At 35.4% G+C, this 13,087-nt stretch overlaps 2 protein-coding genes across 2 annotated transcripts; both read left to right on the top strand.

The window, feature by feature from the left end:
* Positions 1 to 4,839: 4,839 nt before the first annotated feature.
* LOC108216582 (GDSL esterase/lipase At5g03980-like) lies at positions 4,840 to 7,013 on the top strand. Its single transcript, XM_017389377.2, has 5 exons — positions 4,840 to 5,264; positions 5,675 to 5,887; positions 6,014 to 6,165; positions 6,255 to 6,528; positions 6,733 to 7,013. The coding sequence occupies exons 1-5, from the start codon at positions 4,982 to 4,984 to the stop codon at positions 6,963 to 6,965; spliced, it is 1,155 nt and encodes a 384-aa protein (XP_017244866.1). The 5' UTR covers positions 4,840 to 4,981; the 3' UTR covers positions 6,966 to 7,013.
* A 2,287-nt stretch (positions 7,014 to 9,300) lies between these two features.
* Positions 9,301 to 12,149, top strand: LOC108216844 (protein DETOXIFICATION 16-like). The gene is made up of 8 exons (XM_064091156.1): positions 9,301 to 9,860; positions 10,006 to 10,550; positions 10,655 to 10,741; positions 10,847 to 10,903; positions 11,014 to 11,252; positions 11,401 to 11,519; positions 11,622 to 11,708; positions 11,809 to 12,149. Exons 1-8 carry the CDS (start codon positions 9,567 to 9,569, stop codon positions 11,866 to 11,868), a joined length of 1,488 nt encoding a protein of 495 aa, XP_063947226.1. The 5' UTR covers positions 9,301 to 9,566; the 3' UTR covers positions 11,869 to 12,149.
* Positions 12,150 to 13,087: the final 938 nt, after the last annotated feature.

Genomic DNA, 13,087 nt, shown 5'->3' with positions numbered 1-13,087 from the left:
TAGCCCACCCCGGAGGCCCATATTATAAACTATTTGGGCTCAAAGAATACTTGATTCAAATAAAAATGAAAATATCCATGAAAGACGTTCAATTAACAACTCGTTCTTGTCAAAAAAAAAACAACTCGTTAGTCCGGACTTCGGAAGGCCCTGACACGGCCATATTCAGACGGCCTTCTTAATTCACTAGCATTAGCTGTAAGTAGAGCCGGCCAAACGGGCGGGCCGTGCCGGTTCGGGCCGGTTCAAACGGGTTTTGAACCGTCACCGATGGAACCGTAACCGGCACGGCAAGAATGGCGGTCCGGGTCCGGACCGGGCTGGTGTAGAAGGTAACCGGAACCGTGTTATACGGTTTGGCGGGTTTGGCGGGTTATGCGGTTCACGGTTCGCGGTTCGAACGGTTCGCGGTTCGCGGTTCGAACGGCGGTCTCCGACAGACACAACAGCTTCTGCAGGCAGTAGTACAACATGTGATGAACTGATGATTGTGTATTTTTTTGTTTTGTAGTGAATGTTTTGGCTTTTAGTATAAGTGCGGACTTGGAATGGAACGTGGGTGGCAGTCAATAGCCGGCCAAACGGGCGGGCCGTGCCGGTTCGGGCCGGTTCAAATGGGTTTTGAACCGTCACCGATGGAACCGTAACCGGCACGGCAAGAATGGCGGTCCGGGCCGGTCTGGGCCGGGCTGGTGTAGAAGGTAACCGGAACCGTGTTATACGGTTTGGCGGGTTTGGCGGGTTATGCGGTTCACGGTTCGCGGTTCGCGGTTCGAACGGTTCGCGGTTCGCGGTTCGAACGGCGGTCTCCGACAGACACAACAGCTTCTGCAGGCAGTGGTACAACATGTGATGAACTGATGATTGTGTATTTTTTTGTTTTGTAGTGAATGTTTTGGCTTTTAGTATAAGTGCAGACTTGGAATGGAACGTGGGTGGCAGTCATTTTCTGGAATTTCTATTTGTTCAATTTATTTTTGTTAAATGTTATTGTTTAATTTAATTAATAATAAATTATTATAAACTAATAAATAAATGATAAAAAGAGGGCGGTACCTCTTGTAAATTTTATAAATTAGAAAAAAGTTTTACAAATAATGTGAGAGGACTCCTCTCTAAAAAATTTAACGGAACAAACCGCTTGTACAAACTAAATAAAAAAATACATAACGAAAGAAATTTTTTATTTATTCTTGTTCATTTCTCGAATTGCCGCCTTCGGACGACGAAGTATCCATCAACATCCAAGGATCTTCTTCCTCGTCCGAGTCATCTTCTTGAAGTCCTTGTTGTCTTTTCGCAGCTTGGTCCCAATCTTTTTTACAAACACAAATCTTTACCGCATCTGGCGCGAGACTTGATCTTTTCTCATCCAAAACTCTTCTACCTGCACTAAAAGCCGACTCCGATGCAATTGTAGAGGCAGGGACTACTAATACGTCCCTTGCAATTTTAGATAAAACTGGAAATTGTATCTCATGACTTCTCCACCATGTTAATATTTCAAAATCTTCGTCTAATTCATAGTTATACGAAAAAAATTCTCTAAGCATAGTAGTAGAAGCCGAAGCTACAGGAGCAGACGTAGTAGAAATTCTAACCTTTTGTTTTTTAGTTATTATTCCTAACATTTTACTATTAAATCTATTTGAAGAACTTGTCTTTGGTGGTATAGCGGTTTCAGTACTTGGAAGGTACATGTCTATAAGACGATGCAATAAATTGAGACAATTAGTAACATATAAAACATGATCATATGAAACTCCTAACACCTTATAATAATGTTCTAACATGTTTTCTAAACCTTCTTGTCTAACACCGGGATCAAGTAGGCATGCAATACCATAAATATATGGGAAATCTGTAAAATATTCAATCCATTTCACTTTCATATCATAAATAATGTCACTAAAATGTCGATCTTCTTCATATTCATCTTCTTTAGTTCGTCGAGGATTAAAGGTGGCCGGAAATGGTGTCTGGGAAGAGTTAAGGACTGAGAGAGCAGAGTTTAGACTGAGATGAGAGTGAGAGAGAGAGTGAGAGAGAGAGCACAGAGAGAGAGTGAGAGAGAGAGAGAGAGAGAGAGAGAGCACATAAGGTGTCGACAATGGAGGAAGGTCGGGGGTTTATATAGTCGGGGTTGGAGAGGGAGCCGTTGCGCAGGGAGCCGTTGGAGGGCGTCTGGACGTCTGGACGACTGGACTGGACGCAGGGAGCCGTTGGAGCTGTGCTGCGAGCCTGCGACTGCCAGAGTGCCAGACTGAAAGCAGGTTACCGTTGGCCCAACGGTTACACGGTGAACCGCGGTTCCGCGGTTCAAACCGTGGTTCCGCGGTTCAACGGTTCAAACCGTGACCGTGGTTCAACGGTTTACCTTTAATTTAATAATAAATTTGAAAATAATTTTTATCGAGTGTATAATATATAATATCGAGTGTATTAAAATATAAATTTTACTTTTTTTAAAGTTTCAATTTCATTTTAAAATGTAAACTTTAATGTTTTCATATAAAACAAAAAATAAAATATAAATATCGAGTGTATTAAAATAGACACTTTTTATTAAAATATAAACTTTTTATTAAAATATAAACTTTTTATTTTGTTTAAAATTTAAAATTCTATATTTTTCTAATATAATATAATGGAAAAGAGAGAATTTTAATATTAATTTAATTAAAATTTTGAAAATAATTTTTTGATAGTTGACATTTAGTTTAAAATTAATCTGAGATGATGTCAGTTATGTAATTTAATGGTTGCAAAGATTATGTAATTTAAGTGGTGCCAGTGGTTCAAGCGGTTCCACGGTGAACCGCGGTTCCGGGTTCCACGGTTCAAACCGTGACCGTGGTCAGTTTACCTTTAATTTAATAATAAATTTGAAAATATTTTTTATCAAGTGTATAATTAAGTTACAAATTTTTTATCAAAATAATTAAAAATATACCATTATAAATTAATAAAATAATTAAATTACACGGTTCACGGTTCGGTCTGGGCGGTTACAGATTCGACGGTTTTACGGTTTAAACGAGACGGTTTAAACGAATTCCAACGGTTCCGGGCCGGTTACGGTTCGGTTTTATATTTGATAACCCGTATTCGGCCCGTGTTGAGTGACGATTCGGTCGGTTTTGAACCGGACCGTATTTAGACGGTTCCGGGGCGGTTAAAAAGGCGGTTCAGTTCCGGTTGGGCCGGACGGTTTGGCCCGTTTGGCCACCTCTAGCTGTAAGGAAACAAAATCATGCACGATACGGTACACGACTACGATACATGTGATATGAAGTGTTTATTTGATGCTAATAATAGTTTTAAAAATAATTGTTCATTTTGTTTCAAAAAAAATAATAATTATTCATTTAAAATGATTGATTTAGAATCCGGTGATAATAAGATTCAGGAGACTTGTTGAAATTAGTGATAGTTGATGATGATGTACGACGGGGTAGAGTTTTTGATTTAGGTTTTCACTGATATCGTTTGGGGATTATGATTTGCTCAGAAGACGATTTTAAATAGTATTTTGCTTGATTAATAAATTTGTAGTTCCAATTGCTTAATTCATAATGATTGTGTAATCGAGATGATGGTGTCAAACAAAACTTAATTGATATATGCTTTGAAGGGTCGAAGAAGGAGAAACAAGAAAAGAAAAGAAGGAATTGTATAATCGATTCAGACATTAGTTTGTTAATTTAATTATTCATTTAAAATTTTGATTTTAAATTAGTTGAATTTTATTATAAATTTTAATAAGATCTAATACGGATTTATATATTAAATTTGTAATGCGTAATTATTGTTAAAACTAGCTTATGACCCGTGCAATGCACGGATGATTTATAATAATTATTAATTTTGAGTGCTTAAATCCATAATATATTTTAATATGCTATTGACAGGACGTAGTGGAAAGATAAATTATTAAACCTCGGACTTTTAATAACATCATAATGAAATATTACAAAATTCAATCTAATGATTCTAGTCATCTGATTTAATTGATTTAATTAAATATGTCAATAATAAATTATAATTTTAATTAAATTAAAATATAATACAATAATATATTATGTTTGTAATTTTAGAACTAAATAATATATATATATATATAAATATAATTTTATATTATTTGTGGGATTCAATTTTTATTTATTAATATTTTGGATAGAAATGATAGTATAAATATTTTGATGTATTGATGATGATATTCGAACCATAAATTTGTTATAATACTGACAAATAATATATAGAAAATTTAATCTAATAAATCTACTAAATAAGTCTAATTAATTTGATATAAATGATATAATTAGTGTTCTAAAAATCCTCAATTTAACCGATTAATCCCCTACAAAGTGGACGACCGATTCAATTTTTAAAATCCAATTAATTTTTATAAAAGTTTCTCAATCAAAGTATATATAATAAATTATTAAAATTGAACACTATATTACTTTAAATATGAACAATTATAGAATTTATGATATAGTAAATATATTTGTTATTAAATAATAAATATAATAATAACTAAATATTAAAAATAATATTTTAATATTAAAATACAGCAGATTTTCACCCCTATTAATTCCCGATTTTTATTAATCCTGAATCAGTGCCGATTTCTTCTATAAATTGAATATAGGTGAGAATCCACCTTGGGCACACAAATGGATAGCTCTGCTACTGATACTCTCAACCCATACCGGATAGGCGGATATATCTTCGTCTACCTATCCCATTTGTAGTCCACTACGATATTGATCCAATTAGCAAAAGATAATCGAGGCTTTATAATTCATTTACATATTTTGTTAGGTGAAAAACGAAAAAGAGAGTGAAATATCTCCTGTCTTTTGTGATTGCGATCTCCGTGAGGTTGGTAACGAGTGGCTATCTAAGCATATTAAAAACACATGTGCGATGCAGTGCCTAAGACAATACAATCATCTGAAATCATCACACTCTCTCAATGTCTCCTAACAACATACTCTCACTTGGGTTTCTTATGACATGTTTCATGTACCTCCTTTTCGGAGTTGCCATGTCTTTTGATCCACACTTGCCGGATATTAGTATGCTGAGAAGCTGCAATATCGACAAGATATATCAGCTCGGAGATTCTCTGTCGGATACGGGGAATCATAATATTGAGAACCCTTTTGATCAGTGTTCCATGCCTCCATATGGTTCAAGTTTTTTCCAGAAGCCTACTGGCCGCTGTTCAGATGGACTGTTGATGATCGACCACATTGGTGCGGACATATTCTTCTCTGTTTCTTTTATTTACAGTTATACGAACTATGTTAAGTGACCCGTTCTCAGAACTTACGAGGATTATATTGTATTCTAACAAACGACTTGCTAATTGGTATATGCTAAAACAAGTTATGAATTGCAGCTCAATTGTTAGATCAAAAAGACTTGTTTCATGTGGTTTCAGATCCAGTGTCCAAAAATAAAAAGTCAATGGGAAATAATAGCCTATTTTATGTATTAAATATGTATAGTATATTCTTGAGGTGGTTTGGTGTAACAATAATTCCCAAAAAAAGAAAAAACTGAGAATGCAAACTTAATGATTAGACTTTTCCAAATTCCGAAAATAATTGGTTCCCAGATTCTGATTCACTTTACAATGTATTCTGTCATGTTCAAACCGCAGCATCAGCGGCCGGTATTCCCTTTCTCAATCCCTATCTGGATGCTAGTGCAAATTTTAGCCACGGATCAAACTTCGCAGTGGTTGGTTCTACAGCATTGTCAGTACAATCCATGGCTACACAAGGCATTTCATTCTATGTGACTAATTATTCTCTCGGTGTACAACTTCATTGGTTGTCCAAACATTTATCATCACTCTGCGAATCAGAAATAGGTACGCGATTCTATGTCAAGATCCCAAATTTCAGTATCATTAGATTTCCTAGAAAGAAATGAGCTAATTTTAATCACCCTATACCCTGTAGAGAACGAACAGAGATGATTAATCTACTTTCGACAGATTGCAGGCCGAAGAAGATGAAAAATACTTTATTTATGGTCGGGGAGACGGGAGGTAATGATTACAATTTTGCACTATTAGAAGGTAAGACTATTGATGAGGCAAAGAGTATGGTGCCTGAAGTTGTTGGAGTCATAATTGATGCAGTTAGAGTAAGTTTCTTGTACTAGACTGAATATTATTGTTTTTAGTTGATGGATTGAATTTTCCATTGTTTGTTTCATTTTCTTCGTGTTTGCAGAGAGTCATCAGTCTTGGCGCTGTTCAGGTGGTTGTTCCAGGAAATTTTCCGATCGGCTGTGTACCCATATTTCTTACAGCATTTCAAACTACCAATGCAACAGCTTATGACAAAAATCAGTGTTTGAAAGATCTCAATGAATTTGCCGTATTCCACAACCAGTATTTAAAACAAGCTATTAGCATATTGAAGAAAGAAAATCCCGAGACCAAAATTGTGTATGCTGATTACTACAACGCTTTCCTGTGGCTTCTGGAAAATTGTTCATATTTAGGTAAGTATAAGGATCCATGTTATCCAACCAGTTTAAAAACAGTCCTGATCAGGGTATCATTTAGATACTTATAATGACATTATGTTGAGGCGGACTATGGCCCCGTTTAGCTTACCTTAATTTTCAGAAATATGTCACTCATTTCTGGAAAAAAGTACGTAAATGTTTACTCAAATATTTTTTTAATGTTTTTTTTATCAACAGGTTTTGATATCACGTCTGCTCTAAAAGCTTGTTGTGGAAGTGGTGGTAAGTATAGGTACTCATCATCAAGAGTATGCGGAAGGGCAAAGTTACCTGTGTGCTCCAACCCAGATCAATTTATAAGCTGGGACGGTATGCATATGACGCAAAGGGCTTATAAATTCCTCGCCAAATGGCTTGTAGCAGATATTTTACCACAGCTGAACTGTAATTTTAACATTGCAGATTCATAGGATATTTTCCAGATATATCATCCATATAATGATTTTATTCCTGCATCATCACCTCGAAAAAACCATTGAAGAGACAAGAAACTTGATACCTGGAGTTGTTGAAATAGTTAAAGATACAGTTAGCTGTTTCTGTCAGAAATGATTTTTCAAGTTTATTGCGTTTTATATCAGTTTCACCTACGATCTTCTCCTTAAATATGAGTTTTCACTTGTCAGTTCGTTAGAATCACTTAATGATCTCCACTGCAATTAAAGTTACTTAAATACAGTAGTTTGATGGATTAAAGTCGTAGGGCCAATCTTATTACTTGGCCCCTCTCTAGCAAACTACCAGAGAGGTGCCACAGATTCTCAAACGTTAAATTCAAATACACACTTGATCACTTTCTCTGTTGTTGATAATAGCTTCTTCCAGGAGTAGAATGTGCAAACAGAAAATATTGATAATGTACGCCACATGATGAGGAAACTTCCCTTCCCTGGCTCAAAAAACTCTTTTTTCTTGGATTAAATGTGGATTGTCAGGAGCTCTATCTTTGGGGCTATATTCAAGCGTAGTGCCCAAATTATTTTCTCTAACGAATTAGGATTCCGAAATTTAAACTCAGAACGAGACTGTAAAAAAATGCAGTCTGATATCTTTTTGAGTTCCTGGTGTCATTTACATCTGAATTAATCCAATAATCTGTTTAAATTCTTACTAAAACTTTTATTTCACCATGTTCCTAAGTGTAATCAAATCAGAAGAGCGGATACTATATAGTCATGCTCTATAGTTATAGGATCCCAGTTAGATAGGAATTTCAAACCTTAAACAAAAAACCATTACAATTCTTGTCACTAAATGAAACTCAGAATCCTAGTTCCATCTTTAATTTCAGTCAGAATTTCAAAATAAAATATTAATATTTTGGAAATGCGGCCTGTTAATTAGCAGCTGACAACTTGCTGGGGGAAAATAGGAGCTAATGATCATAATCTTGCAGTATTTGAAGCCATAACCATTGAAGATGTGCAAAACATGGTGTCTGAAGTTGTTAAAATCTTTACTGATGCAGTAAGAGTGAGTTGTATCTTCTAAACTACTTTTTTTAGTGTTTCTGATTTACTGCAGTGTCTATAGAGTAAATTTTTTTGGTGTAATATACTTTCTGCTAGTGTTAGAATGCACTAAGAGTGAGACTGATAACACTCTATTTAGCTAGTAGGTTTATCTCCCTCGCGTCCTTCTGGTTTTCAGAAAAGAATTTTTTTCTATATTCCAGCATTTCCCTGGTTTTGGTCATTCAGAGTAAACATCTTGCCTTGATTTCTTTAAAACATTGCTCCAATACCTAATAACAACTCTCTAAACTTCTTTAGCTGTTGCTGGAAGCCACTAATGCTTTTGTATATTGCGATCTTGCAGGAGATGTATATATATGTATTTTCCCCTGGTTGTAAATCTCCTACCAGTATTGTGATGCAGTATCCCTATCAGACTTTGACATTAACATTATTCAAGTCACTCTATGGTCTTAGGTAATCTCCTCGAATAGAGTTTGTATTATATGTAGCTTTGGCCTGTTTCTACTAATCATAGTATTTTTACTTACAAAGTAGGTTCCTCTTGATAGAGTAGAGAAGATTTTATTGTACTCAACTTGTTTACATAGCCGACATTCCCACAATAATAAAGATTTTATCCTCACATGGAAACTAATATAATAATGAAACTAGATCCACGGTCACTCCTAATGTTTCTCGTCGTGAGGTTTTGGTTTTGTGTTGATTTTGCTCATCCCCACTAAGTACTAAACCATAGCAATATATCAGCAATACATCAAAATTTTAAGAAATTAAAACGATTAGAGATTGACCCTTGCTAGTCATTTCCCTGAGATTTTAAGTACGAAGGATAATTCGCAGGTCACTTTTAATTACTTCAAGTCACCAATTAATCAAGGCTAAGGGAGTTCTGGTATGCACCAACGAGTTTCTTTCCTTCAAATCCAGAAAATCACAGCAACTACCAAAGTTTGACGATATTTATTTTCCGAGTATTTTCTTGAAACAAGACAAGTGATGGGAAATGTTAAATAATATTTACCTTGGGGTGTCAGTCAGTTACTGACACTTCATGACATAAGAAGATGTTATACAAGTAGGTATGAAACAATGATCATAACTTAAATATCGTATATTAGCCGTCTAATCTAGACCAGCGTCACACCTGACAGGTAATCTTTGGTTAATTTACTCGTGTCGTTGTAGTTCACAGTAGCAGGGGATGACCCCAGTAGAACATATAGATTACATACAAGTATTTGATGCAAAAGAAAGTTAGTCCCCACTAAAACGAAAATATTAAAGAGTTATAAATTTTAGGCCTCAATCTTGAATTTCTGGCTCCGTCACTCTCTGTCCCTGGTGCATACTTTTGGGCAAATTTGATCTGAGGAAAGAGGACTACATGTTAATATTATATTTATAAGATACAGATGCAAAAACTGTGCTAGTCGATCAAGCTGACTATAGTCTGTAGCCACATCTTTATTCTTTGGCATCCTTCAGAATCACTTATTCTTGGTAAATAATCAAGAAAATCATAATTTTGTTAGGATGGACAAAGGGGAGCAAATTAGTTCAAGCTCTTTGGTCAAACCCTTAATAGAGAGTAATCACAATGAATGTTTTCCAGAGATGAACAATGAAAAAGGTGTGATTACAAAAGAGGATATCTTGGAAGAAGTTAAGAAGCAACTATGGCTGGCTGGACCCCTCATTTGTGTAAGTGTTTCACAATCAATTTTACAGTTGATTTCTATTATGTTTGTGGGGCATCTTGGAGAGTTGGCTCTTTCTGGTGCTTCTATGGCTACCTCCTTTGCAAGTGTCACTGGTTTCATCTTGCTGGTGAGTTGAAGTTAGCTCCTTGATGTTTACTTTCTGAATTGTAATTTTGCATGGTTCCTACACTGTAAGCTTCAAATTCCATTTGTTAAATATGTCTTTAAAGGCCTTTGAGTTGCTGTGACCTTATAAAATTCTGTTTGAGTAGATGGGAATGTCCTGTGCAATGGAGACATTTTGCGGCCAGTCCTATGGTGCAAAGCAGTATCATATGCTTGGCATACATATGCAGAGAGCCATGTTTGTTCTTTTGCTTGTAAGTATACCCATAGCAGTTATTTGGGCGAACACGGGGATCATCCTTAAAGTCTTGGGTCAAGATCTAGCTATATCAGAAGAGGCTGGCCTATATGCTCGGTATATGATCCCCAGCCTATTTGCATATGGCCTTCTTCAGTGCCAGATTAGATTTTTACAAACTCAAAACATAGTATTCCCGATGTTGGCAAGCTCCGGGATCACAACTCTGCTGCATATTTTTGTCTGTTGGTTCCTGGTTTACAAGTCTGGATTAGGTAGTCGAGGAGCTGCTGTGGCAACTTCTATATCTTACTGGATACACGTCGTGCTGCTGGCACTTTATGTAAAGTTTTCTTCTTCGTGTGCAAAATCCTGGACCGGATTTTCAAAGGAATGCCTTCAAGATATCCTAACTTTCATTAGACTAGCAGTCCCTTCAGGTATTATGGTCTGGTAAGATATCACTGAACACCCCTGTATATGCACAACTTATGCTAGTAAGTTTCTTATGATTGTCGTTGTGTTGTGGGGAAATTGTTAACATTAACAATCAACAGCTTGGAATTGTGGTCATTCGAAATGATGGTTCTTCTTGCTGGTCTTCTCCCTAATCCACAACTAGAGACTTCAGTGCTCTCCATCAGGTCAAGTTTTGCATCGCTTTTTGCTTTCTGCAAACTACAAATATTCTTTTCCTGAAGTGTTAGTTTCTTGAGGTATAATGTACTCCGATGATATGTCATATGCAGCCTCACTACTGCTGAAAACTGCTGGATGATACCATTTGGACTTGGTGCCTCTGTGAGGTCCGTGTATGATAAAAGTTGTGAGAATATTTACTGGCTGGTTTCAGTTTCACATAGAAATTCTGCTACATTAGTAAGAACTAATTCACCCTTGGTCCTTTTTTACGTAGCACAAGGGTCTCAAATGAACTAGGTGCAAGTCATCCACAGACTGCACGTTTGGCGGTTTCTGTAGTCTTTGTCCTGGCTACTACGGTGGGCATTTTGGTTGGAGTACTTTTGTTGTTGATTCGTGACATCTGGGGTTATGCGTACAGCAATGAAGTAGAAGTTGTTCAATACGTAGCAACCATGATGCCCATTTTAGCAACATCAAACATCTTTGATGGCATTCAGTGTGCGCTTTCAGGTTCTCCCTAAAACACATATATTTCTCTAACACAAAAATTCTGAATCAGTAAAATCAAATCCATTTTTTAACTCTTAACACCATATTGAAAAGAGACATCAGCTAGCTTTCCTGATGGTCATAATCTATGGTATCCTGAGTCATTTAGGTGTGGTTAGAGGATGTGGTTTCCAGCAAATTGGCGTGTACATAAATCTTGGATCATACTATCTCGTCGGTCTTCCCTGTTCTGTTCTGTTTGCATTTGTTTTACATTTTGGAGGACAGGTAAAAAAAAATTGGAGTACAATAATTTTTTTTAAATTTTTCTCTCTTTTCTTATGTTCAGTGCAAATGATATTTATGATCCTGTTAAATTTTTCCATAAAGGGCCTTTGGTTGGGGATCATCTGCGCGCTATTAGTTCAAGTGTTCTTGCTTCTTCTTGTCATCGCCCGTATTGACTGGAACAAGGAAGTATAGCAGCATAACCCCTTTTTACCTTTTACATGCTACTATGTTATGTCAATTTACAGTTATAATCATGTATCTGACAGCAGCAATTTTTTTTGTTCAGGCAAAAAATGCGAAAGATCGAGTCTATGATTCTGCAATCCCGGTGGAAATAATCTCATGATGCAGAACCAATCTGATGAATCAGCTATTTCATGATTTACTGTGTGTAAATTGAGTAGAAAAAATGTAGAATTATATTTCTCTCCTACGAAATTTTTCTTCATATTTATATGCTTCAAGTTGTGTCGCAATTTCAACAGAAAAGCCTTAAAGTAAACCCTTGCTCAGATAATTAGCCACAGTTACCAGGTATGCAGGAGTTGATTAATTTAACAAACTACTGTGTAGAGATTTATATTGGACGGATGATTCGGGTGTTTTCTAAAGGATTAGCGTTTGTTGATGATTCTAATTTCTGTTTTGCGATACTAAACAGCATGTTAGTCACTCGATGCCAAGCTTAAAGAGACACTAGTAAGTATTAGAATCAACAAAGGGTCGGCCATATATCAAGTCTAGCTGCAGGACTAACTCGCAACTTGATATTCAGTTCAACTGGACTCATAGATAGAATAATTTGAATGCAGAATTTCAAAACTAGGTACCAAAATATTTTTAAAAAAAATCATACACTTTTATTAATGTATAATAATATTCCTAGGTGTTCCCTTTTTTTTGTTAATTAACAAAATACTTATAAAAAATAATGGTGAAACTTGTATAACTCTTCGATATAAATAATTTTAGGTGCTACCCCTCGTCAGTGTTTATAAAATCATATAATTCATTTTATTTTAAAAACTAAACAGGATATCAATCAATATATATATATAAAGGAGGATGCGGGCGTCTCTAGAATTGCTAGATTCAACCTTTTGATTTTTCTTGAATTTCGGATATAAAATATAATTATATTCAAAAAATCAGGTTCAAGAATTCTAAAGGTAATATAACTCCTTTCTTATTGAATTCTAAAAATGATACGTTTCTTTTCTTATTTAGGAGCCTTCTGATTTTTCTTGAATTTCAGATATAAAATATAATTATATTCAAAAAATCAGGTTCAAGAATTCTAAAGGTAATATAACTCCTTTCTTATTGAATTCTAGAAATGATACGATTCTTTTCTTATTTAGAAATCCAAAAAAAATAAAAATAAGATTATATTTATTCAATCTGACGATCATAAATAAAATATTATTTATATTTAAGATTAGTAAGGTACTAATCTTTGCATTAAATTTCATACACAATCATGGTTATTGATTTACTTTATGCAGTTTATGACTTTATGTCCTTTTTGCCTGAGCAAGAAACCAGAAGACTTTGCCAAGTAGGTT

This window comes from Daucus carota, chromosome 4 (genome assembly GCF_001625215.2).
Source record: "Daucus carota subsp. sativus chromosome 4, DH1 v3.0, whole genome shotgun sequence".
NCBI classification, from domain to species: domain Eukaryota; kingdom Viridiplantae; phylum Streptophyta; class Magnoliopsida; order Apiales; family Apiaceae; genus Daucus; species Daucus carota.
The sequence above is the reverse complement of the archived record's forward strand: the minus strand, read 5'-3'. Positions and strand labels throughout refer to the sequence as shown.

Coding starts and splice junctions, on each gene's coding strand:
- LOC108216582 (XM_017389377.2), top strand. CDS start 4,982: ATGTCTCCTAACAACATACTCTCACTTGGGTTTCTTATGACATGTTTC. Junction 5,265..5,674: donor GTTGATGATCGACCACATTG/GTGCGGACATAT, acceptor TTCAAACCGCAG/CATCAGCGGCCGGTATTCCC. Junction 6,166..6,254: donor TCATAATTGATGCAGTTAGA/GTAAGTTTCTTG, acceptor TCGTGTTTGCAG/AGAGTCATCAGTCTTGGCGC.
- LOC108216844 (XM_064091156.1), top strand. CDS start 9,567: ATGGACAAAGGGGAGCAAATTAGTTCAAGCTCTTTGGTCAAACCCTTA. Junction 9,861..10,005: donor TCACTGGTTTCATCTTGCTG/GTGAGTTGAAGT, acceptor CTGTTTGAGTAG/ATGGGAATGTCCTGTGCAAT. Junction 11,520..11,621: donor TTTTACATTTTGGAGGACAG/GTAAAAAAAAAT, acceptor TTTTCCATAAAG/GGCCTTTGGTTGGGGATCAT.